General features: G+C 58.7%; 3 protein-coding genes across 13 annotated transcripts in view; 2 read left to right on the forward strand and 1 right to left on the reverse strand.

The window, feature by feature from the left end:
- PLEKHG5 (pleckstrin homology and RhoGEF domain containing G5) overlaps positions 1-14922 on the forward strand; it is a gene marked incomplete at its 3' end in the record, with an annotated part of 49788 nt that extends 34866 nt beyond the window's left edge. For 5 of the 8 annotated variants that reach the window (XM_081143753.1, XM_081143756.1, XM_081143750.1 and 2 more), the window contains 20 exons: positions 2974-3103; positions 4046-4148; positions 4521-4581; positions 4934-5025; positions 5358-5494; positions 5773-5918; positions 6448-6642; positions 6720-6908; positions 7236-7331; positions 8010-8060; positions 8381-8530; positions 8880-8990; positions 9128-9277; positions 9361-9498; positions 9638-9757; positions 10962-11094; positions 11179-11294; positions 11389-11579; positions 12068-12844; positions 13136-14922. In XM_081143753.1, coding sequence (XP_080999879.1) covers positions 2974-3103; positions 4046-4148; positions 4521-4581; positions 4934-5025; positions 5358-5494; positions 5773-5918; positions 6448-6642; positions 6720-6908; positions 7236-7331; positions 8010-8060; positions 8381-8530; positions 8880-8990; positions 9128-9277; positions 9361-9498; positions 9638-9757; positions 10962-11094; positions 11179-11294; positions 11389-11579; positions 12068-12844; positions 13136-13145 — 3096 coding nt within the window. Of the gene's footprint in view, positions 1-2973; positions 3104-4045; positions 4149-4520; positions 4582-4933; positions 5026-5357; positions 5495-5772; positions 5919-6447; positions 6643-6719; positions 6909-7235; positions 7332-8009; positions 8061-8380; positions 8531-8879; positions 8991-9127; positions 9278-9360; positions 9499-9637; positions 9758-10961; positions 11095-11178; positions 11295-11388; positions 11580-12067; positions 12849-13135 lie in introns of those variants that run through there. The other 3 variants (XM_081143754.1, XM_081143751.1, XM_081143752.1) reach the window with 1 other exon arrangement.
- Positions 14396-18892, forward strand: TNFRSF25 (TNF receptor superfamily member 25; the record flags this gene model as incomplete). The annotated part of the gene is made up of 10 exons (XM_081144345.1): positions 14396-14437; positions 14887-15091; positions 15294-15428; positions 15784-15951; positions 16046-16124; positions 16786-16841; positions 16931-17038; positions 17272-17306; positions 17740-17920; positions 18084-18892. The coding sequence occupies 10 exons, from the start codon at positions 14396-14398 to the stop codon at positions 18398-18400; spliced, it is 1326 nt and encodes a 441-aa protein (XP_081000471.1). The 3' UTR covers positions 18401-18892.
- Positions 18893-18912: 20 nt separating this feature from the next.
- The window catches only part of ESPN (espin), a gene marked incomplete at its 5' end in the record, with an annotated part of 31182 nt that continues 25683 nt past the window's right edge, over positions 18913-24411 (reverse strand). For all 4 annotated transcript variants that reach the window (XM_081143761.1, XM_081143760.1, XM_081143758.1 and 1 more), the window contains 3 exons: positions 18913-19842; positions 21498-21509; positions 21607-21686. In XM_081143761.1, coding sequence (XP_080999887.1) covers positions 19695-19842; positions 21498-21509; positions 21607-21686 — 240 coding nt within the window. In that variant the 3' untranslated portion in view covers positions 18913-19694. The remainder of the gene's footprint in view (positions 19843-21497; positions 21510-21606; positions 21687-24411) is intronic.

Consider the following 24411-nt stretch of genomic DNA (forward strand, 5'->3'; position numbering starts at 1 on the left):
TATTAGGACAGCAGTCACGTGATTACTCCGTAGTCTATGCTCTATGATTACAGACATCAGTGTGACCTCATCTAAACTAATGGCATCTGCAGTGACCCTATTCCAAATGAGGTCACGTTCTAAGGTTCTGGGAGTTAGGGCTGAACCTATCTTTTTTTTTTTTTTTTTTTTTAATGTATCTTCTATTGGTTTCAAAGAGAGGAAGGGAGAGGGAGAGAGAGAGTCATTGAATATTGGCTGCCTCCTGCATGCCCCCCACTGGGGATTGAGCCCGAAACCCAGGCATGTGCCCTGATTGGGAATCGAACCTCCATCTCCTGGATCATAGGTCGATGCTCAGCCATTGAGCCACACCCAGCTGGGCTGAACCTGTCTTTTTGAGGGCCACAGTCAACCCTTAACACACAACTAGAAGGCATTGGATTGATTGAGGTGGATGGAGCCGCCTGGAGAAGTTTGAGATGCTTGTTAGAATCAAGGGGAGAAGGGAGAAGGTAGGTCTGGACCTAATTGGTTTGCTCAGTGGTTAGAGAGTCAGCCCTCAGACTGATGGGTCCCAGGTTCAATTCCAGCATGTACCTTGGTTGCAGGTTGGATCCCCAGCCCTGGTTGAGGCACATGCGGGAGGCAACCAATCAATGTGTCTCTCTCATCAATGTTTCTCTCTCTTTCTCCCTCTCTCCCTCTCTCTCTCTCTCCCTCTTTCCCACTCTCTTTGAAAAGCAATGGGAAAAAAAAAAGGCGAGAAGATTGGTCTGGTGTCCTAGATGAGGTGCTGCCTGGAGATTTAACTCTGGGAGCCCTCAGCCTGTGGAAGGTGTTTGCAGTCATGACACTAGCTGTTGGGAGTAAAGTTGAGAAGGGGTCCACAGAAGGGGGTGGGAGCGGAACATGGGACCTGGAGACCCAGTAAGAAACGGTGTCAAACAGACCACCGATGTCAGATGCTGGGTCCTGTGAGAACAGACAAGTGGACTTAGAAACGTGGAAGTCACTGGGGACACGAGAAGAATAAGTTTGCTGTGATGGGAAGGGGGCGAACACTTGATGGGAGAGGGTCAGAGAGAGAATGGGGGAATCAGGAAATCTCCAGCTTAGTCATCGTAGTAACAGTTGATTTAGGCAGAAGTTTTTCTTGTGTGTGTGTGTGGGGGGGGTTCAAATCCTCACCCAGGATATGTTTTTATTGATTTTTAGAGAGAGGGGGAGGGGAGTGGGGGAGGGAGAAACAAACATTGATGTGAGAGAAATAGGCAGAAATTTTGAATGAATACTAAAGCCCAGAAGTGTGAGATTGCTGGGAAACAGGATATCTGAGTGTCACTCCACAGACAACTTATTCATTACATAGAGAAAAAGGTACTTTACAAAGGACAGCAAGGTCCCCAAATGATCTGGCATCGTAGGTGCACTGTGAGGTCACCCAGCTCTCTCGTGTTCCTGCCCAGATGCTCACCCTGCAACTCCTGCAGTCCTCCAGGCAAATCCACCTGGAGGGGCTTCCTGCCAGACCACTGGCTCAGACCCTTCAAAAATCTCACTGTTGCCCTGGCCAGTTTGGCTCAGTGGTTAGAGCGTCGGCCCTCGGCCTGAAGGGTCCCAGGCTCAATTCCAGCCAAGGGCATGTACTTCGGTTGCAGGCTCCATCCCCGGCCCTGGTTGGGAGGCAATTGATGTGTCTCTGTCACATCTCACATCCATGTTTCTCTCTCTCTCCCTCTCTCTCCCCCCTTCTCCCTCCCCCTTCCCCCTCTCCCTCCCCCTCCCTCTCCCTTCCCTTCCCCTCTCTCTGAAAAGCAATGGGAAAAATAACCTTGGGTGAGGATTTTTTTAAAAATTTGTGTCATAAGAGACCAAAAAGGGGGGGGGGCATTTTTTTTTTTAATTTAAAAAAAAATCCTCACCTGAGGATATGTGTTTTGTTTTTTTTTTGTTTCATTGATTTTGGATAGAGGGGAAGGGAGAGAGAAAGTGAGAGAAACATCGGTGTGAAAGAGAAACATCAATCGGTCACCTCCTGTACGCACCCCAACTGGGGATAGAACGGCAACCTAGGTATGTGCCCTGACTGGGAATCTAACCCGCAACCTTTTGGTGTATGGGATGACACCCCAACCAACCGAGCCCCACGGCCAGGGCAGGGCATTTATTCTTAAATGAATGTCCAAACACAACCAAATGCATGTGCAAAACCTTGATCAGCTCCTGTATGGGAAACGCATCCATTTAGATGGCTGGGATTGGAGCAGGGCCAAGCCCAGGGCAGGTGGGTGGATGTGGTGGTAGGAGCTCGTGGACCATCGTCTTCTGATGGCTTCCATTTCCCTAGGAAGGTAGGAAGCAGAGTTGCCAGGAGAGTGTTAGGGGTGAGCTGTGGGGGGTTGGAGGATGGGGAGAAGATAGGAAAGTCATCCATGGCGGTTGGGGAGAGCATAGGCTAGGGCGATAAGGTAAATCTGGGACCATGTCACTAAGCAACTACATGGACACACATGGGTACCCTGAAGCCTCCATAGCCCCCTTCCTACCTTATTTAGGAATCTTAGCTATTCAGGGGCCAGATAGGTCATAGAACCAAGGACAGAGGCTCCAGGCGGGGAGGCAAGAGGGACATTCTGATTCAAACACTGCGCTGGTCAAACCAAACAGCAGCCCTGAACTTCAATTTTGGGTGTCCTTTCTGCCTGTGCCCCAGGAAGAGGCCCTGGTAGCACCCGCCTTGTGGTTACTCACTCAAAGTCTGCCCCTTGGCACTGCATTACTGGGCAGGGCTTTGCTTTTCTCTGCGTCCCTCAGAATGGACACATAGTAAGTGCTTGCGAAACAGTTGTTGAATGAATTACTGAGCATGAAGCACCCGTGGGGAAAGGATGGTTGTAAATGAAGAGCAGCCCCTTAGGGGCCAGGAGCCCACCTGGGCCCTGCCGTGGTCTCGGCCACAGTCTAACCCACCTCCCATCCTTTGCTGCACAGGTATGCCATCACGCCGATTGCCAGCAGCTGCACCGCCGGGGACCCCTCAACCTCTGCGAAACCTGTGACAGCAAGTTCCACAGCACCATGCATTATGATGGGCACGTGCGCTTTGACCTGCCCCCGCAAGGTGAGCACAGATCGGAGGTACCCAGCCTGGCCCCTAGAGTTCTCAGGGTTGCCCCAAATTCCCTGTTTGGGGTCACTGTGTCTTGGTAACTGTTAGAACTGTGACAGAGCCATCAGAAGGACAAGAGTCAACTGTAAACGATGAAACTCAAGTATGTTTCAGTTCCTTTTGTTCTACAAGTTTTTTAATGAGGGAAAAGGCTGGGGATTGTACCCCATCTTGAGAACAGACCTGTCTCTGATAGGTGCTGGGTCTACACCTCCCACAGCTGCCCTGCCCCTGGATGGGGACCAGCATGGAGAAGGTCCCTTTCTTCTTGTCCTCGGACAGGGACTTTTGGGCAAATCTTCCAGCCAGGAGCAGAGGCAGTGAGGTGGGAGTGAGGTTGGAGTGGGCAGGTCAGAGGAACTTGTAGCAGGAAACAAGAAACCCCTCCTGCTGAATAGGGACCTGGCCCAGGCCCACCGCCAACTGGTTGTGCTGGGGTGCCAACCTTTTGTCTCCTTTCTCAGCTGGTCAGAGGCACAAAAAGACTCTGCCCCTCTGCCAGGGCCTCCTGGGACTTTGGGTACAGTCACAGGGATGGGGGAGGGGAGGTCCGAGAGAAAGAGCCCTGGACCTTGGTCCCTTCCTGCAACAATCCGAGAATCTGGCTTCCTTACCTCTATTTCACAGAGGCTGCTGGTTGACTTGTATTGAGAGCAGGATATCACCTGAAGCGTCATCTCAGGGCTCTTGTGTCTTTTTGAGTCTGGGGGTGAATAGATGATAAGCAGTGACCAAGCCCCTCTCCTCACAGAAGCAAAGGGCCCTAGCTAGTTTGGGGGCGGGGGCACAGGATCAGTAGCAGGCAACGATCCCTCTAGAGATGAACATGTTGGAAGGCTGAGGAGGGGGCCAGGGAGGGAAGAGGCACAACCCCACTCCCATTTTGCTCCACAGGCTCTGTCCTGGCCCGGAATGTGTCCACCCGGTCATGTCCCCCACGCACCAGCCCCGCAGTGGACTTGGAAGAGGAGGAGGAAAGCTCTGCGGATGGCAAAGGGTAGGTGAGGGGTAGGTGGGCAGAGAAGATACCTGAGGGGTCTCAGATCAGAGATCCAGGGAACAGAAGCTTCAGAAGGGCTGACTGGGGACCTCTCCCTGTCCCCTGTGGCTGCCTGATTCCTGGAGGAGGCCACCTAGCCTGGGCCAGTCCCCAGGGCTTCACCTGAATAGGTACCACTGGGTGTGATTCCTGTATGGGCCACCAGAGGGCACACAGCCCCTCCTGGGCCCCGGCCTGCCTGAGGGCAACTGAGTTGCTTGGCCACCTGGGGTGACTGAGGTGTGGGTAGACAGGCAGGGCCCACTCACAACACACTCTGGTGAGAACCCACTGTGTTTCCAACCTCTGTCCTCACTGGTTGCCCTGCAGAGACCGGAAGAGCACAGGCCTGAAACTCTCCAAGAAGAAAGCCCGGAGAAGACACACTGATGTAAGGAGCCTTAGGGCTTGCAGAGGGCCCTGATAGCCTCTGCCTCTTCTGGGCCCTTTCCTTTCCATCCCTGAGGCTGGGCATGTCTGCTCTGAACTCCAGGACCAAGGATGGAGCCCACTGTGTCCCTCCCTCGCCACCCCGCCCTGCAGCCCAGCGCTGCCCACCTTAGCTAGGTGGGGGATGCTCCAGGAGCTCCTCCCTCAGGCAGCAGGGACATTGACAGCCTCCCTGGGACTGAAGCGGGCTGGGGAGTCCCTGCATTTACTCCCCTGCTGGGGTTCCCCTTCTGGACCCTGGGGTGGGGAGGGAGGGGAAAGGGGCACAGAAGCTGAGACCTATGTCCTTTCAGGACCCAAGCAAGGAGTGCTTCACCCTGAAATTTGACCTGAATGTGGACATCGAGACAGAGATCGTGCCAGCCATGAAGAAGAAATCACTGGGGTAAGGCTTGGGTCTAAGTGTGGAAGTGGGCTGTGGGTAGGTTCAGTCTCCTGCAGATATGACTGTGGTGGCCTGTGTAAGGCAACATGTCACAGGGCCTGGGCACCTGTATATGTATTCCCACCCTGTGTGCATGGCCTAGTCCCTAGTGTGCAGGACACACCTCTGTGGACAGGTGTATATGTGCACACATGTACCTGTGTGTTTACCTGTGTGACCCCCAGGGTACCTCCCTTTTCCATCGGGAGAAGGCAGGGTGGAGCTGGGGCTGTGGGTAGGGTGGGGGTTTGTGTGACTGCCCCCTCACAGACACAGCTCCTGTCCTGGGGCAGGGAGGTGCTGCTGCCTATATTTGAAAGGAAGGGCATTGCACTGGGCAAAGTGGATATCTACCTGGACCAGTCCAACACACCCCTGTCCCTCACCTTCGAGGCCTACAGGTTTGGAGGGCACTACCTGCGGGTCAAAGGTGAGCAGCTGGCTGAGTGGGAGAGTGGCTGGGGCCTGCTTGGGCCTCCTGGAGATGAGCGCTTCTTCCCAGGCTCAGGTTCCCATTGGCAATGGCCCTGAGCAGGCTCATTATCATACAGGTGTCTCTGCTGGGCGGTGGTGGCCAGTGCTGGCAGGGCGGGGCTTCAGGGGAAGGCAGCTAGGCCTTGGTTTGGGTCCTTGGGAGAGAGAGGATCAGAGTCTCCGCACCAGATCTGGGTGTTGACGACCTCTCCTTGCCCCCTAATGCCGCTCCAGCCAAGCCAGGGGATGAGGGGAAGGTGGAGCAGGGAGTGAAGGACTCCAAGTCCCTGAGTCTGCCAATCCTGCGGCCAGCTGGGGCCGGGCCACCAGCCCTGGAGCGTGTGGACCCCCAGACCCGCCGGGAGAGTCTGGACATCCTGGTGAGGAGGAGGGGTGGGGAAGGGCCTCAGGGAAGGTCAGCTGGGCTCCTCACTGCTTCCCCTTGGAGCTTTAATCTCCCCTTCTGGAAAATGGGGCTTGCTCTGAAAATAGGGTGCCCTCTAAGGTGGTGGGCTGGTCTCTGAGAGTCTGCTAGTGCCCAGGGAGTGTGTGTACAAGCAGCTGCTGCGTGAGAAGTGGGACTTCATATATCACTCACTGGCTGTGTGCATGAGTGTTGTGGATTCCCTTGGAGTTGTGCTTTTAAGTGCATCCGAGTGTGTGTGTTGGGTGTTTCTCCCCACCTGCTCCATGTTTGTGGCTGGGTGGCTGGGGAGTGGTCCAGGTGCATCTATGTTTGGATCTTCCAGCCCTCAGAGCATGTGTGGGTCTCGGAAGCAGTGGCATCCCAGGGTGGGCTGCAGAGATCCTCACACATCCCAGACTGGCCTGAGGTCCAGGAAACCCACTGCGGGGTGGGGCTGTGGGGGCCACAGTGGGGCTGGCCTTGAACCACCCCTCCCTGGCCAGGCCCCTGGCCGCCGCCGAAAGAACATGTCGGAGTTCCTGGGGGAGGCGAGCATCCCTGGGCAGGAGCCCCCCATGCCTTCTAGCTGCTCTCTGCCCAGTGGTAGCAGTGGCGGCAACGACAGCTGGAAGAACCGGGCCGCCAGTCGCTTCAGCGGCTTCTTCAGCTCAGGCCCCAGCGCCAGCGCCTTCGGCCGGGTATGTGGTCCCATGGGCCCTGGGGCAGGGCAGCGGGCCGGCCCTGACCCCTAACCCTGACCCTGGTCTCCTTCCAGGAGGTGGACAAGATGGAGCAGCTGGAGGGCAAGCTGCACGCCTATGGCCTCTTTGGGCTGCCCAGGCTGCCCCGGAGGCTGCGCTTTGACCACGACTCATGGGAGGAAGAGGGGGATGAGGAAGAGGAGGAGGGCAATGCCTACCTGCGGCTGGAGGACAGCTGGCGGGAGCTCATTGATGGGCACGAGGTGGGTGCCACCCACAGCCCTCTTCCTCCCTCTTCTGGGAAAGGAGTACATTGCCCCCCCACTTCAGGGGACCCTTCTGAGGACCCAGGGACAGGATATTCCACAGGACAGCCCTGTCAGGCTGATGTCCTCATTAACCCACTTTGGGGAAATTGAGGCAAAGTAAAATTGTAGTGTGCCATTTAGATGTCTTAGTGGCAGAGGAGGAATCTGGGGAGCTCGTGTCGCTACCGGGAAAAGGAGGTTACATGTGAGGTAGCTCACCCTTCCCCTCCCTGGCCATCCCTGCAAACTCTGGCTCCTGGCCTACCCCTGCCTTTCCCACAGAAGCTGACCCGGAGGCAGTGCCACCAGCAGGAGGCAGTGTGGGAGCTCCTGCACACAGAGGCCTCCTACATTAAGAAACTGCGGGTGATCACTAACGTGAGTGTGGGGCCACACGGCCCGTGGCCACCCCATCTGCTTCCCATGACTTCCTTTGGGTGCCGTGTCCCCCAGCAGAGTTAAGGCCTTTGCAGAAAGAGTAGGGCCAGTCTACAAAATGGGGAAGGAAAGCGAGAGAAGGACCGCACCCTGGGGAGGAGGTAATTCCCACAGCTTGGGCACATGGGAGGGGGCTTCTAGTAGGTTTGGTGGGTTGAGCTGAATTAACACAGGCCTCATCCTTTGACTCACTTGTTCAACGGCTATTCCTGAACACCTTCTGTGTGCCAGGTGCCCAGCAGCCCGCACCCTAGAATGCGGAGACAGAGTGGGTAGGCACTGGGGAGTGTGTATGTAGGGACTTGGACCTGGGGGGAGCACCTGTCCTGGGCTTGGGGATCCAAGGAAAGCACCCTATGAGCTGAAACCAGAGGCTGAGCCAGGGCAGAGGTGGAGAGTGTTACAGGCTGCAAGCTTCCCCCTTCAGGTGGGGGGGCCTGGGCAGGTCGACTCTCTAGTGGGCCATGGGGGTTGGGCATTTCCTCAGAAGGTGAACCCTTTCTGTCCCTGGGTGCCTCAGGGCCTCCCTGGAGGGGTAAGGGATAGAGGGGAGCCTAAAAATCTGGGTGGGGCATTGGGACTGGGACCCCCAAGCTGCAGCGCCCTATACCCCCACAGTTGTTCCTGTGCTGCCTCCTCAACCTGCAAGAGTCTGGGCTGCTGTGCGAGGTACTCAGGGGCCTGGGGGCAGGGACAGTACCGGGAGGGGGAGAGCCTGCCAGCGGTGTAGAGGGTTGGGGGTGGGGTGGGGTGAGGGTCTTAGAGGCGGGGCTTAAGCCAGGGCGGAGGCGGATGGGGCGGGGCTGGAAGAGGGCGGGACCAGCGGCCCAGTGGTCGGAGAGCCGGGCTTGGCGTCAGCCGGCGGGGATGCAGAAGGGGCTGAAGAAAGGGAGAGGACGTACGGGGCGGGGCTGGAGGGGGCGGGGCTGACCGGCGGGGTGGGCCAGGGGCGGGACCCAGCGCACCTCCGGCCCCCCCGCCCCCTGCAGGTGGAGGCGGAGCGTCTGTTCAGCAACATCCCGGAGATCGCGCGCCTGCACCGCGGGCTGTGGGGCAGTGTGATGGCGCCGGTGCTGGAGAAGGCCCGGCGCACACGGGCGCTGCTGCAGCCCGGGGACTTCCTCAAATGCTTCAAGATGGTACGGGCTGGGCCGGACACCGGCGGGGGTGACGCGGAAGCAGGGCTGGGCCGCCGATCCCACATCACCCCAACCTCCTTTGGACTAGTGGCTTCTGCACGACCCCTAGTGGTCAGACGCGAGGAATTCCGAGTCGGTCGCCCGGGTTGGAACCCCACCTGGCCGTCTATACCCTTGCTACCTGGCCGAGGGTAGTCACTTTCGCGGGGGCTCAGTTTCCTCATATGGAACATAGGGATGCTAAGCTCGCCACCCCGTGGGGTGGCCACAGAAGAGCGGTATGGAAGAGCTGTGCGGGCCAGCCCGCAGGGGGCATCAGGTAACCGGTGCCTGTTCCTCCCCGCGCCAGTTCGGCTCTCTCTTCAAGCCCTACATCCGCTACTGCATGGAGGAGGAGGGCTGCATGGAGTACATGCGAGGCCTGCTGCGCGACAACGACCTCTTCCGGGCCTATGTGACGGTGAGGGATGGCCCGGCTGGCTGGTGGGCGGAGGCGCAGGACCCACCTTGGCTGCTGGTGCGCAGGTGTTGGCAGGGGGCGGGGCCTGGGCCATGGGCGGGGCCTGCCCTGAGCCCCGCCCCCGCCTCCCGCCTCAGTGGGCCGAGAAGCACCCGCAGTGCCAGCGGCTGAAGCTGAGCGACATGCTGGCCAAGCCCCACCAGCGGCTTACGAAGTACCCGCTGCTGCTCAAGTCGGTGCTGAGGAAGACTGACGAGCCTCGCACGAAGGAGGCCGTGGTCACCATGGTAACCAGGGCGGCGTGGTTCCCTCTGTGGCTGGCGGGCGGGTCCCTGACCCTGGGCCTGAACCCGCCGTCGCCCGCCCCCAGATCAGCTCGGTGGAACGCTTCATCCACCACGTGAACGCGTGCATGCGGCAGCGACAGGAGCGGCAGCGGCTGGCGGCCGTGGTGAGCCGCATCGACGCCTACGAGGTGGTGGAAGGCAGCAACGATGAGGTGGACAAGGTGGGCGGCCTGGCCTTGCTGGGAGGGAGGGAGGGCCAAACTGGCAGACGTGGGCTCGGCTAAAATCTCGCGTGAGGACTCCTCGCTGAGATGGGAAGTCAGACCCTGACCTTTCCCACACCTGTGCTCTCACCCCCAGCTCCTGAAGGAATTTCTGCACCTGGACCTGACAGCGCCCATCCCCGGTGCCTCCCCTGAGGAGACACGTCAGCTGCTGTTGGAAGGGAGCCTGAGGATGAAGGAGGGGAAGGACAGCAAGGTGATTCTAGGGGCCACCCCATACCCAGGGCCCCTGCCCTGCCCCCTCTTGCCCTGCAGGTTTGGAACACCCCTTCCTGGGCACCTCCTGGGTGTAGTCGGTGGTTCTTAGCTGCCCAGTCAGTTGGGTGGTGATTCAAGAGCTAGTAACCTTGCCCAGCCTGTGTGGCTCAGTTTGTTGAGCGTCCGTCCTCCCATGCACCCAGCGGGCACAGGTTTGATTCCTGGTCAGGGCACATGCCCAGGTTTCAGGCTCAATCCCTGGGAGGGGGCGTGCAGGAGGCAGCCAATCAATGTTTGATGTTTCTCTCTCATCCCTGTTTCTCTCTCCCTCTCCCTTCCTCTTTCTCTAAAATCAATAAAACATATTAAAAAAAAAAAAAAGAACTAGTGACCTTGTGACTGTATGAGGGATGATTGCCTGCCTGCAGTTTACTCTTTACAAATTCAGCAGCATGGTCACAACCCATGGGCTACCTGTCTTGTCAACTTGATGTCATGTGGGTTTCTGGTGGGAGGGAGGGAGGGAGGGAGGGAGGGAGGGAGGGAGGGAGGGAGGGAGGGAGGGAGGGGACACCTGCCATTAGCAGGCCAGGAACAACCCAGACCCTTGCTACCAAGCTAGTAATCCTTCAGGTGCGGTGTAACCCAGAGCCTGCAAATCATGATTTTAAAATTACCTCCCTTCTTTTTTTTTTTTAATTTATCTTTATTGTTGAAAGTATTAGATGTCCCCTTTTTATTTTTTTTATTTAAAGTTTATTCCTTTTTTAAATATGTCTTTGTTGATTTCAGGGAGAGGGAGAAAGAGAGAGAGAAACATCAATGATGAATCATTGATTGGCTGCCTCCAGCACGCCCCCTGCTGCAGATGGAGCCTGCAACCTGGGCATGTGCCATGACCTGGAATTGAACTGTGCTCTCCTGGTTCATAGATCAATGCTCAATCACTGAGCCATTCTGGCTGGGCCTCCCATTTCCCCTTTAATGTCAAGTTTTAATTGAAATAAGTCACAAGTATATAGCTTGATGAAAGAAAATCATCTTGTTCTCAGGTTCATGGTGATGGGAGCAGGGGAGGTGTTTGACAAAGTCTGAGTACCCCCAGGAGGAGGTGTTGCAGCAGACAAGCTGAGGGTCCCTGCCTGAGGCCCCAGGACCCTGGCTCTGACCCCTGGCCTCTCCTGCCCCCCTTTTCCCCCCAGATGGATGTGTACTGCTTCCTTTTCACGGACCTTCTCTTGGTGACCAAGGCAGTGAAGAAGGCTGAGAGGACCAAGGTCATCAGGCCACCACTGCTAGTAGACAAGATTGTGTGCCGGGAGCTGCGGGACCCTGGTGAGAAGCCCACCCCCTGCTTCTGAACAAGGGCTGTGATGAGCAGGGCCTTAGCTGACACTGATTCGCTCTCTTCCTAACTAGGCTCCTTCCTGCTCATCTACCTGAACGAGTTCCACAGTGCTGTGGGGGCCTACACCTTCCAGGCCAGCGGCCAGGCTCTGTGCCGTGGCTGGGTGGACTCCATTTACAATGCCCAGGTGAGCGCAGAGTGATGTGCTGTGGGCAGGGCAGCCTGGCGAGGACGGCAGCTCACAGCCCGTTCTGCCCCGTGCCCCGCCACCCCGCCTGCAGAACCAGCTGCAGCAGCTGCATGCACAGGAGCACTCGGGCGGCCAGCAGCACCTGCAGAGCCTGGAGGAGGAGGAGGAGCAGGAGGATGAGGAAGACGAGGAGGAGGAGGAAGGTGGGGACAGCAGCACTTCGGCTGCCAGCTCGCCCACCATCCTGCGCAGAAGCAGCCACAGCCTGGACTCCCAGCACTGGTATGCTTGCCCAGGACCACCCAGCTGTCCAGGGCAGGGCAGGCTCTGCAGCCCAGGACTCCTGACCCCAAGGCCACAGACACTGGGCAGGGCCCAGCTCTGACCCCTTCCCCTGAATGGCTTCACGTTGTGAACCCAGCAGGAAATGGGTGTGGGTTCTGTCTTCCACCAGAGTCCAGGCGGGGATGGTAAAGGATTTTCAATTTGACAGCCAATTCTGACTCATTAGCAGCTGCCTGGAACTGAGCTGAGGACTCTCAGGCTGTGTCTAATAGGAAAGAGCTCTGTGATGGTGACAGGTGCCATTACTGATGTCTGTTGTGGGCACAGGAGTTAGGGGATCTGGGGCATGTGCCACGTTTGCCATCTCTGAGCTTCAGTTGAAGGGAGGGCAGAGGCTGTAAACCTCTGCATTGCCCAGCACAGGGCTGTACTGGGCCAGCTAGGTATCCTTTGTCTGGGCTGACTCTCTCCTCCTGGCCCCACAGTGCCTCGGATGGCTCCACAGAGACCCTGGCCATGGTTGTGGTGGAGCCTGGGGAGGCTCTGTCCTCTCCTGAGTTCGAGGGCGGCCCCTTCAGCTCCCAGTCAGACGAGATGTCTCTCAGTACCACTGCCTCATCCATCACGCCTACCAGCGAGCTGCTACCCCTGGGCCCCGGGGATGGCTGCTCCTGCTCCATGGACTCCGCCTATGGCACCCTCTCCCCCACCTCCTTGCAAGACTTTATGACCCCAGTTCCTATGACGGAACCAGCGCCCCAGCCCCCAGATTTACCACAAGCCCCTTCACCCCCACCCTCGCCCCGCCTACGCCGCCGCACCCCTGTCCAGTTGCTGCCCCGTCTGCCCCACCTGCTCAAGTCCAAATCTGAGGCTAGCCTCCTTCAGTTGCTGTCAGGGGCCACCACCCATGGAGTGCCCCCAGTCCCCAGCCGCAGCCTGTCGGAACTCTGCTTGGCCGCAGCTGCCACAGGCACTAGGACTCAGGGCTCCCCTCAGGACGCTGGATCCAGCTGGAATTGTGGGGGGGCACCAAGCCCTGGCAGTGGCTCCCAGCCATCAGAGATGGAGGGCAGAACCACCTGCCCGGCTGGGGAGCCTGAAGGACCTGCCAGGAGGAGCAGAGAACTGCCCTTGGGAGCCTCACCCAGGGTCCAACCTGAGCACCCCCCAGGGATCTCTGCCCAACACAGGAAGCTGACGCTGGCCCAGCTCTACCGAATCAGGACCACCTTGCTGCTTAACTCCACTCTCACTGCCTCGTGAGTGGCCTGGCCTGGGGTAGAGAGAGGGCAGGTGTCCCAGCATGCTGGCATTGGGGGCACTGAGCCCTGGGAGTGGGTAGGGGCACTGTTATGGCTGGGAGCAGATGGCATCTAGGGATGTGCATGGAAGAGGGAGCCTGAGGCCTGCCCCAGAGACTGGGTGAGGATGTCCCTGGTGAACAGTGGTGAAGGGGTCTAAGAATTCTGATGGGGAAGAGAGGGTAGGCGGAGTCCCTCTGAGTGGCATCAGCAAAAGAAGGACTGTCTCTCCCCTCCCTTCTCCTGCAGGGAGGTCTGAGCAGAGGGAGGCCCCCAAGGGTGCCACTGACCACAGGACAGCAGACAGCATGCCTTCTGGGGTGTGCCGGCCCCTGTTCCAGCTGCTGCTTTGTGTGTGCACAAGCTGAAGTGCTGGGCACACCCCTGCCACCTCCCCGGGCCGATTTGCACTTTGCCAGACGATGGAAATGGAGGAGGGTTTGGCAGAGTCCCAGGCCCAGGCTGCAGTACCCCCCAGGACCACCCCCTACAGTCCTCACCTTCACTAATCTGTCCCTCAACCCTGCCTACCCAGCAGGAGTCCTTGTCCGCTACTCCCTGAAGTTACCAGCTCCAGTCCACTGGGTTGGTCTCCAGGGCTACCCACCTCTACCCTCATCTGGCCCCAAATGGGACATTCACCTGCTCTCGCCTCTCCCTCTCAGTCCCATGGGCCACCCCAGGCTTGGGTTGGGCTCTGTGTAAAGTTGCATATTTATTGAGCTTTTGATTCTTTTATAAAGACTTGTATATACTCCACTGGAAAGAGTATTTTGCTTTTGGAACCCCTTTCAGGACTCAGGTGAACTGAGCTCCTGTCCCCTTCCATCTTTGGTGGGGCACCTCTGGAAGAGACCGTGGGAAGCAGAAGTGAATTAGTGGGCAGAGGTCACCAGACCAACACCCCAAGATCAACCCTGTCCCCTGCCACAGCCATGAGATCCACCACTAGAGCTCCACATGGTGCCTCAGAGGACCCTGCCCTGGGGTGCCCCTGTGAGCTTATTCCAGGGTGTATGGCCTGTCTCAGGCTCACTGGGAATCTCCCTAGGATTCCCCACCCCGGGAGAGGGGGCCCCTGTACCCACACCCACACAGTATCTGGGGAGGATGGGCCTCCCACCTGCTCTGAGGCCCAGAGTGAAGGAAATTACTTCATCTCGGAGTGGTGGTCTCAGGATTGGGGCTGGAACCCAGGTGTGCAACCCAGAGGCAGCCCTGTCACCTTGCTGCCTGAAGGCCACCTCAGGTGAGCCCAGGTGCACTGGGGACAGCTCTCACCCCCACACCCCTAGGCTCAGGGCTCCACTTCCAGGGCCCTTGAGGGCCCTGCCCTGTACTCCACCTCTGAGGCAGGCTCACTGGGGTGGCAGGGGCGGGCCCTGCGGCGGCAGGCTGGGTGCTGTGCCGGAACCGCGGTGAGCAGGGCGGGCAGAGTGGGCAGAGTGGGGAAGCCCCCGCAGCACACGTCTGTCCCGTTGGAGGGCCCAGAGCTGTGCTGCGGGGGCCATGGAGCGGCAGCCATGGGGCTGTGCCCTGGTGGCGGCTACGGTGAGTGGGGAACCCGGGGGGTGGCCGGCGGCCTCAAATCTCTGGGCGTGGATCTGCACAGTGAAGGAAGGGGTTCCCTTGAATATCAGAATCTCTGCTCCCAGACTTGCTGGGGGCTAGGCAGCGCCCTCCCCCTCCCCCCCTAGTTAGAGACTCAGCAGGGGCAGGCCCTTCCGATGAAAGGAAACACCCAGGGGCCCAAGGGGTCTGGAGGCCCCAGGCAGAGGAAGATCAGGGTCCCTCACCACCTTAGAAAAAGCACAGCACGGGTGGGGACGGGGCTGTCTGATTCTGCTCTGGTGGAGGAAAACCGTGTGAGAGGGGCCGGAGGAACCTTCTCCTCTGCTTCTCCAAAGCCTGGCTTATGCACAGGCGGAAGGAAGTTAGTCTCACCCCCAACCTGTGGGCACCCCATCTGCTCAAGAACCTGAAAAGTGGGCTGCTCTGAGGGCAAAATCTTGGGGCCTCTGAAGTTAGGGAGAGGCCCCGATGTGGGAAAGCCATGCTTGGAGCCAGCAGCACCTGTCTCCCAGGCCCTCCTACTACTACTGCTGGGCGCCCTGGGTCAAGGCAGCACTCTCAGCCCCAGGTGTGACTGTGCCCACAACTTTCAGAAGAGGAATGGTCTGTTCTGTTGCAGGGGGTGTCCAGCAGGTGAGTGACTGAAGGAGTGGGAGGGGTGTGGTGGGGGGAAGTGAGGGCAGACCAGGGTTGAGGGGGGGAGGTGAAGGGGGCAAACAGGCCGGGGATGGGGTGAGGGGAGGCTGGGAGAGAAGCAGGGACCCACAGATAGGAAGGGAGGGAGGGGAAGGTGGGAGCCCCCTTTCACTACCTGACCCCAGCCTGGGTTCCACAGGGCAATACCTAGCTGCCCGCTGCACAGAGCCTTGTGGCAATGTCACCTGCCTTCCGTGCCCCCGGGGCACCTTCCTGGCCAGGGAGAACCACCATGAGACCAGCTGTACTCGCTGCCAGGCCTGTTATGAGCAGGGTGAGGAGCTGCCTAGTGTTCAGTGGGGGGCTCCTGAGGACAGACTGTGGCCAGGGTCTTTCTGAAGGAAGTGGCTGGCTCCGGCCACCTTTGGGTGTGAGGGCCTTGTGATCACCCATCTCAGGCCCCTCTACCCTCAGGTTGCCTTTGTGCCCTTTCTTCCTGGTGACCTTCCTGTCTCTGTACACACCTCAGTGTCTGGTCTATGGTGATTCTGTGCCTCTCTTTCTTTTGGGGTGGCCCTGTCTCTGATCTGTCCTTGTCTCTGCTTTTCCTGGGATCTGTTCCACCTCTCCATGGGAGAGTCTGCATCTCACTGCCTCTGTTCTCCCCATGTCCCTGCATCCCCCACCAGCCTCCCAGGTGGCCCTGGAGAACTGCTCGGCAGTGACCAACACCAGATGCGGCTGCAAGCCAGGCTGGTTTGTGGAGTGCTTGGTCACGCACTGCATCAGCGGTTCACCCTTCCACTGCCGCCCGTGCCTAGACTGCAGAGCCCTGCACCGCCACACTCGGGTGTCCTGTGAGTACCCCAAATACGGGCTATTGACCCCCACACCTCCCTCTCCCTACCTCCCTCTCTCCCATCTTGACCCACAGCATCTCTTGGACTGCAGGTTCCAGCAAAGACACTGAATGTGGAACCTGTATGCCTGGCTTCTATGAATATGGCCACAGCTGTGTGTCCTGCCCCACGTAACTTCCTGGCTGCCCTGGGCAGGGGGGAGGGAAGCTGGGAGCAGAGTGGGGTCCAGGGGCAGGGAGGAGGGAGCTTGGCCCTATGGTGGGTGGGCCGCACTTCAGGCAAACTGGATTCACCTATGCCAGATAAATAAGGGCTCCTTTAGTAATCCTTCCAGCTGGACATTAGGAATAGGATTTGTTGCTTACTATACATTGGTATAGTTTTGGAACTTGGGCTGGGATTCAGGGCCTGCCATTTGTTCTCTGGAGGATCTTGGGCAAGTTACTTCACCACTCCGATGTGTGGCTTCCCCATCTGAACATGGGGATGTTAGTAGGTCCTCCCCGGAGCATCTCCCATTTCCAGACATTGTTCCAGGTGCTGCAGATACGACGGAACAAAATTGGCCAATCCTGGCCTTATGGAGTTGACATTCTAGTCACCCTCAATCTGGTCTAGAAGAAACTCGATAAATCATGGTTGTTGATATTGTTACTGGGGACATGTGACATTTCAGCAGTACTTCGGAAACATTCTTGAATAGAGTGAGGGTTCCAGGGAAGAGACCTTGGATGGGAAGGGCCTTCAGGCTGTAGATGATGTCAGGCAGTCCTGGATAGCACTTCCTGTGTGTGGGCCCTTACCCCCCCACCCTGACCCCTCCCCTTGCAGGAGCACTCTCTGGAGCTGTCCTGAGTCCTGTGCGGCAGTCTGTGGCTGGAGGCAGAGTAGGTCATGTGCTGGGAACACAGTGGGAGAGCTGGGTTGGGTCAAGGGGAGGTTGGGGGTGGCTACCACCCACCAACTGCTCTTTTAGTGTTCTGGGTCCAGGTGCTCCTGGCAGGCCTGGTGGTTCCACTCCTGCTCGGTGTCATCCTGACCTACACATACCGCCGCTGCCAGCCCTGCATGCCCATGGTTCCTGGTAAGCACATGTGTGCACATACACACACATACATGCATACACACACCCACTCTTAGGAAACTGGGTTCAGGATGAGTAGCCCAGGGCCCACACAGCCCTGATGCAGAGGCGGGAGTTGAGGGAGGGAGTCCTGGGGGTATGCGTGCATAGAGGAACCCAAGAGAAGCTGGACCAGCATTCAGGTCCAGGAGCCTGCCTAGTTGCTGGTTAGACACTCTTGTTTCTTTCAGCAGACAGAGCTGGGATGGAGCCCCTGACTACCCTGCAGGTAAGAATCTCAGTAATGCTCTGGAAGAGGGTGAGCAAGCACCTGGGCCTCAGCCTTCTGGAGCTGAGAGGTTGGGCCTTATTATAACTCACAGCCCCCAGTGTGTGGCTGGCATGGAGTAGAGCTAATAAACACATGTGCCAAGTTATTAGTGAATGAGAGCAGCACAGTGCCTATCCTCAGGCGGCTGGCTTCCAGTCAGCTGGGGTCCACAGGTAAACAGGAGCTAACAGTTCAGTGGGATGAGTGCCACCGTGGCAAGGGCAGAGGCAGGGTACTCCAGGCAGAGGACATAGCTCTTCCACTGGGCCAGGTGAGAGAACATGGCCAACCCAGGGGTGGTAGCAGTGGCGGGTGTTTGCTGACCAGAGACTCCAGCAGAGGGACTATACTACGCAAGCAGGGCTGACCTGGGGCCTCTCTTGGCTTCCAGGCCACCCACCTCTTACCCCCAGATAGTGCCCACACCCTTCTGGTGCCATCCAGCGGCAGTGAGAAGGTCTGCGCCGGCCAGTTGGAAGGCAACAGCTGGACCTCTGGCTCCCCTCAGACCCAGGAAGCTCCCTGCCCAGAGGTGCCATGGTCCTGGGACCAGCTGCCCAGCAGAGCTCTTGGTAAGGGACTTCAGTGGCCTGAGGCCTTTGCACCTAAGTCCGAGGCGAAAAAACGCTCTGGTTTCCTGAGCTTGCCCACTCCCCATTCTATAACTAACTTGGTGGACCTCCTTGACCCTTGGCCACAGACCGCATTCCCACTGGCTTTCTGGTTTGTCCCCAGGCCTGGCGCAGCCTTCGCCAGCGCCCCCTGCAGGCTCGGCGGCCATGCTCCAACTGGGCCCGCAGTTCTACGACGTGATGGACGCGGTGCCGGCTCGGCGCTGGAAGGAGTTCGTGCGCACTCTCGGGCTGCGAGAGGCCGAGATCGAGGCCGTGGAGGTGGAGGTGGGACGATTCCGCGACCAGCAGTACGAGATGCTCAAGCGCTGGCGCCAGCAGCAGCCCGCGGGCTTAGGCGCCATCTACGCGGCGCTGGAACGCATGGGGCTGGACGGCTGCGCTGAGGACCTCCGTAGCCGCCTGCAGCGTTGCCCATGACACTGGGCCCACCCGTCAACTGGGGCTCTGGTGGCCCTTGCAGAAACCCTAAGTACCGTTACTTATGTGTGTAGACATTTTATGTCACTTATTATGTATGCCTCTGGCACGGCCCTGCGTAGCAGCGCCAGCCAGCCTCACCCCCGCGGGCCCCTAGGGTCCTGGTTAAAGCAAAGAAGCATCGATGCACATCGGGAGGGGGTCAAGAGACTGCTTGGCTGTTTGACCGCCTGAATTTGGCCGAGACCGCGGTATTAAATCTGTGACCAAAAGCTGCTGTTTGGTGTTTCCACGGGGCTGGGGTGTTAAGTGGCCCAGGCTTGGTTTCCTGGGGGCACCGAAAGGGCTTTAAATCTTGCCACTCAGAGTAGGGGACCCACGGAGGGGACCAGAATGGCCCTTAAGCGCTCAAGCCTGCTCCTCCCGCTGCGCTGTGGTCGTTACCCAGAGAGGGAGAGGAAGTCAGCAAGTGGGAGCGACAGTGAGAGAGTGAACGTGAGCGAGGCGCAGGCGTCTGAGAGAGCTTTAATAGGGGTGCGAAAAGGCGGGGGGGGGGGCGCGGGGACCCGGGAGGCAGCAGTCAGAGATAGGTTCGGGGCCCCTCGTCCTCCATTCACTCCACCATCGCAGTGAAAGGGTCCAAGGAACTCGGGGCCTGGCTGGGGAGGCGCGCAGACTTCACTGGAGGAATGTGGGGCCCCGGGAGGCGCAATTCCAACCCGACGGGCACTTTTCAACGTTTCTGGTAAACAAATGACTGAGAGGAAACCCTAGGCGGGGATGGGAAATGCGCCCGGGCTAGGCCAGGCGCCTATCTAGGTCAGGGTGGGAGGAAAACCCCATCCCCGAGCGCTGGGGCCTGCCTCCGCCCAGGATGCGCCAGCGACACATGGGTTCCGGGCGTGCGGGGGGTGGGGGTGGGGGTGACGTAGCCCGGTAACGTCCGGCAGGAAAACAAAGTCACCACCCACAGGAGGGCTGGGATGAGCTCTGCACACGTTGACATTCAACGAACATGCAAATATATGTAAATAGGCATGCAAATAAGCAGCATCTTTTGCGTCAAAGACTTGGGCACTTTTTCTGGGCGACTGCAGCAGTAGGCGCGCTCCAGCGTTGTCTGGGGCTGGGAATGCGAGGGCCCGGGTGGGGTTCAGGGAGGGGTTGCAGTGCCGCCAGAGGGGAGGGTGGCATGGCTCCCAGCCCTTCCATCCGGGCCAGGCAGGCTGGGGCAGGGGCTGCCTCCTCCCGCAGCCCCCCAACCCCCAGCAGGAGGAGGGCAGGAAAGCAGCATCTAGTACTTAGCGATGTCCCCCTTCTTCAGGATGATCTGTCGCTGCCAGGGTGCCAACTTGGTCTCATCGTAGCCCAGTGTCCGCAGCTTCTCTGACTGCTCTTTTTCTCGCTGCATCTCCTCCTGCTTCTGTCGTTCTTCCTCTTTCCTAGACATGGGGTTGAGGCAGAATCACCCGCAAGGGTGAGAGGGTGGGCCAGGCACCATGAGGGTGCAAAGTGGCAAGGACTGGGTTACTGAGGGCAGAGGGACTGATGAATGGTAGGCACGGCAGTAGGTTCTAGGGGCAGAAGTGCTGGGGGACTGGGGACTGGGGTTGGGTTCGGAGGCACACAGGATTGCTGGGGATAGATTGGAACCACTGGAGCACACGTAGGAGCTGGGTGAACAAGAGGCTGTGGCTGGGCTGTTGCTGGCTGGGGGTGTTACTGGAAACAGATGCTGGGTCACAGTGTGGTAGAGGGCGAGGAGTGGTTGTTATGAGGGAAGGGGATGAGATGATTGGGGCTAGGACCTGAGTTACTGGGGCTTGAGGTTGGGCTGCTGGGGAGCAGAGGGACCACATTATTGGGAGACAGGGGCTGGGTAATTAGGGACAAATCATTAAAACGGCTAGATCTGCACTGCTGACAAGGTAGCTGCTGAGCAAATATGGCTGTTGAGCATTTGAAATGTTAGGATTGAGATGTGTTGCAGGCATACAATGCATATGGCATCTCAAAGACTTAGATTTAAAAGAGTGTAGGACATCTTGCCCTAGCAGGTTTGGCTCAGTGGTTAGGGCGTTGGCCCATGGATGGAAGAGTCCTGGGTTTGATTCTGGCCAAGGGCATACTCCTCGGTGCAGGCTCCATCCCTGGCCCTGGTTGGGTCAAGTGCAGGAGGCAACCAATCGATGTCTCTCTCTCACATCTATGTTTCTCTCTCTCTCCCAGTCTCTCTGAAAAGCAGTGAAGAAAAATATCCTCAGGTAAGGATAAAAAAAAAAAGTTAATTAAAAAACGTAGGACATCTCATTAATATTTTTTATATTGATTATATATTGAAACACGTAACTTCAATTACAGTGATAATCATTGATATATATAACTGAATTTTGATATATTGGGTTATGTAAAATATACTATGGCAATTAAGTTTCACCTATAACAAAACAAAACAAAACAAAAAGCCTGGCCGGGCGTGGCTCAGTGGTTGGCCGTTGACCTAGGATCCAAGCGATCAGGGTTCAATTCCCGGTCACATGCCCGGGTTGCGGGCTGCAGCCGATCAATGACTCTCTCATCATTGATGTTTCTATCTCTCTCTCTCCCTCTCCTTTCCTCTCTCTGAAATCAATAAAGATATATTAAAAAAAAAAAAAGTTTCACCTATATCTTCTTTTTCAACTGGGCTACTATAAAAGTTAATGTTATATATGTGGCTCACATTATATTTCTATCAAGTAGCACTGGGCTAGATTACTGGAGGTAGCAACCAAGATTGAGGGAAAGATGGTCAAGGTTATTGATAACTGAGGTCGGGTCCACTCATAGGGTTGGGTTTTCTCATTGATAATGAGAGATGGGGGCTGGGTAACTGGGGACATGGTCATTACAGCGTAAGAGCTAGGTTCTGGGGGACAGGGGCTAAGTTATCAGGGGGGAGGGACCTGGTGGCATTATTGGGAGCAGAAAGACTGTGCTACAGGGGTGAGTAACAAGGGGATGCGCTCAAGATGGGACTAGATGAAGGGTCAAAAGGACAAGCCTCTGTGACGGGGTGTGGGGAGGGGAGGTAGGGTGGGTGCAACCCCGCACTCACCGCTTCTGCTCCCTAGAAGGAAAAAAAGAGAGCATTAGTTGGTGCCACCACCTCAGGGACACAATCAAGACACCTCGCCAGACCCCAGATCTTTTGGACCCCAGCTCACCTCTCCTCTTCTAGCTTCTTCCGAAGGATGTCCCGCCTCCAGGCAGGCATGCCGGCCAGCCGGGCCTCCTCCTCTTCCTCCTAAAACATAAGCACAAAGCTTCAGGGCCAGCATGGGCTGGGAGGTAGGGGGCCAGAGGGGGTGCACGCCCAACCCGGGGGACCTGTAGGAGTCAGGGACAACAGGACCCACATGGCATTGCAGGAAGAGACCCTTTTGATACCCTTCTGTTGGGCAAATGGATGAAGATGCCTGGCCACAACCCCCTTGGAAGAGGCTTCCTGCCCCCTCTCCCCCTTATAACTTAGACCTGTATCCTAGAGGTGGCGCCAAAATGGTCAGAGCCGAGTGTAGGAGGTGTTCTAAGAGAGCACAGAATGAGGTTCCCCACCGAGGCAGGTGGACAGATGGCCCCAGGCCTGCGACCCACAGGTCCTGGGCCCCACAGTCAAGTGACCCACATACTTGGGCCCCCACAGACCCTGGCAGCTCTGAGAGGCTCAGGTTCCACTGTGAACCTTCTGGCTCATTCCTGTCCTGTTCCCAAATGGAGCACACATCAACTCTACAACTGTGGTGGGGGGGCATCCAACACAGGCAGCTTAGAACAAAGAGTTTTATTACTTGCATGTTACAGAGAACACGTCACACAGAACACTGCACACGTGGCTCCCTTGACCTCAACCAAAGAGGTAGCTGTGAACTCCAGTAAAAATCCAGAGAGAGAAAGAAAGCCACAGAGCCCCAAGGGGGGCCCACAGTCCCTTACTCAGAGGGGCTGTTTCTTCCACCTGGCTCCACACAGAGCCAGGCAAGGCTGTGGGGCCAGAGGGGACACCTGGTTTGCCCTGCGCCAGGCCTGGCCTATCCTGGCCAACTCTCCACATCGGGCCATGATGGGACCTCAATGGCCGAGGCAGCCCTGAGCGCTCTGGGTTTTCCAAGGCCACCATCCAGGGTTCTTCCTGACCGCTTCTGGCCTCCGGAGCGCACGAGACAGGCCTCCTGGCCAAGGTTAAGATGCTTGAGGGTAAATTCGGCATCCTGCCGCTCAGATGTCAAAAAGCTCCGCCTCCTTCTCCTTCCAGAAGGAGAAGCTGCGGTCGATGTAGCGGCAGATGTCCTCATTGCTGAACTCCCCCATCTCAGACAACAGCTCCAGGGGGTCTTCAGCAGGGGCTTCGGAACTAGGAGGGTCCAAGGCGGGGGGAGGCGCGGCGGGCGGCGGCGGGGGCTGCGGGGCCGGCGCCGGGGCCTCGGGCTGCGCCTCGGGCCAGTCCTCGGTCTGAGCTGGAGCAGCTTCCTGGGCCGGCTCCCTCTCCTGCTCCCTCTCCTCCGCCTCTTCGTCTTTCTCAGTTTCCTCCTCCTTCGCTTCTTCCTCCCGAGGCGGCTTGGCCTCCGGGCCGTCTCCGAAGAACTGGTGCCTGAGGTCCTCGAAGCCGTCGCTCCAGCCGCGCCGGCCGGCCTCCACCTCCTCCAGCACCACGCGGTGGAAGAGGCGGATGAGCTCCCACGGGTGGCTGCCCAGCCGGTCGAACATCTCGTAGCAGAGCAGGTGGCGGAACTTGCGCTCCTCGCGGCTCAGGCCCATCTCCAGCAGCTGGAAGTAGCCGAGCATGAAGAGGTCCAGGGTGAGGCTGTCGTAGCGCGGGGGCGCGCCGCCGTCCAGGGGCGGCAGGAAGTGCTCGGGCCAGTACAGGCCGTGCGCCAGGCCCGGGGCGCGGGGCGGGCGCGCGGGCACCTGCCGCAGCAGGCTTCGCCAGTGGCCCAGCAGCTTACCCACCACCTGCCGCTGCTTCAGCAGGCGCAGCAGCCGCTCGTCCCGGACGTCGCCCGGCGGCGGCGGAGGGGCGGCGGCGGCCTCCGGGGCCTCGGGGGCGGGCCGGGCGCCGGCGGCCACCACGCGGGGTAGCAGTCTGCGCAGACGCGCCTGGGCTTGGCGCCCGTGGCCGCCGCCGAAGGTCCACTTGCGCCAGTGCTCCAGGAAGAGGTAGACGATGCGCTCCTTGCGCATGTCGATGTAGTCCTGGACGCCGCGCAGCTCGGTGGGCAGTGGCGGCCTGCGCGCCAGCTGCTCGGGCTCAGGCAGCGCCGCCTGGCGGCCCGGCGCCTCGGGCGGGTCCGGGTAGCCCCGGGGCTCCTGGGTGGGCGGCAGGCTGTTGGCGGCGGCGGCGCTCGGCTCGCCGGGGCCGGCCGCCACGTAGTCCTCCTCAAGAATGGGTTCTCGGCCTGGGGCGCCCGGGGGCAGCGAAAACTTGCGGCGCGGGCTGCGCGGGGGCGCGGAGCCCTGGGCGCGCAGCTCGTAGGTGGCGCGGAGGTGCTGCACCGAGACGCCGCACTCGAGGATCTCGCGCGCCACGGCCTCGCGGCACCAGCTGAGCGAGTGCGAGCGGCCCAGGCAGAGCGGGCCCGGCCGCCAGGGCGCGTCGGGCAGCGGCGCCAGCGGCTGGCCCGTGTCGGCGGCCAGGAGCTCGGCCAGGTGCGTGGGCCGGCCGCCCAGCGCGGCCAGCAGCGTGGCCATGCTCTTGAGCAGTGTGGAGATCTTGCTGCACCAGGCGGGCAGGCTGGCGGCGCGGCCGTGCATACGGCGTGGGTCCACGGTGAAGCGTGGTGCCGACAGAGCGGCCGAGATGGGAAGCAGCTGCTCCAGCTCCAGCTCCAGCTGCTTCAGGCGCGCATCCAGCTTCTGCGCCTTGTGCAACACCTGCAGGTTCTCGATTTGCTGCTCGATGCGGAGAATGTCAGCCTCGGTCATGAGCTCACCGAAGGGCCCGAGGATGCCGTTGTGCTCGCGGGAGTACCTCC

This window comes from Miniopterus schreibersii (assembly GCF_964146895.1).
Source record: "Miniopterus schreibersii genome assembly, chromosome: 8".
Taxonomy (NCBI): Eukaryota; Metazoa; Chordata; class Mammalia; order Chiroptera; family Miniopteridae; genus Miniopterus; species Miniopterus schreibersii.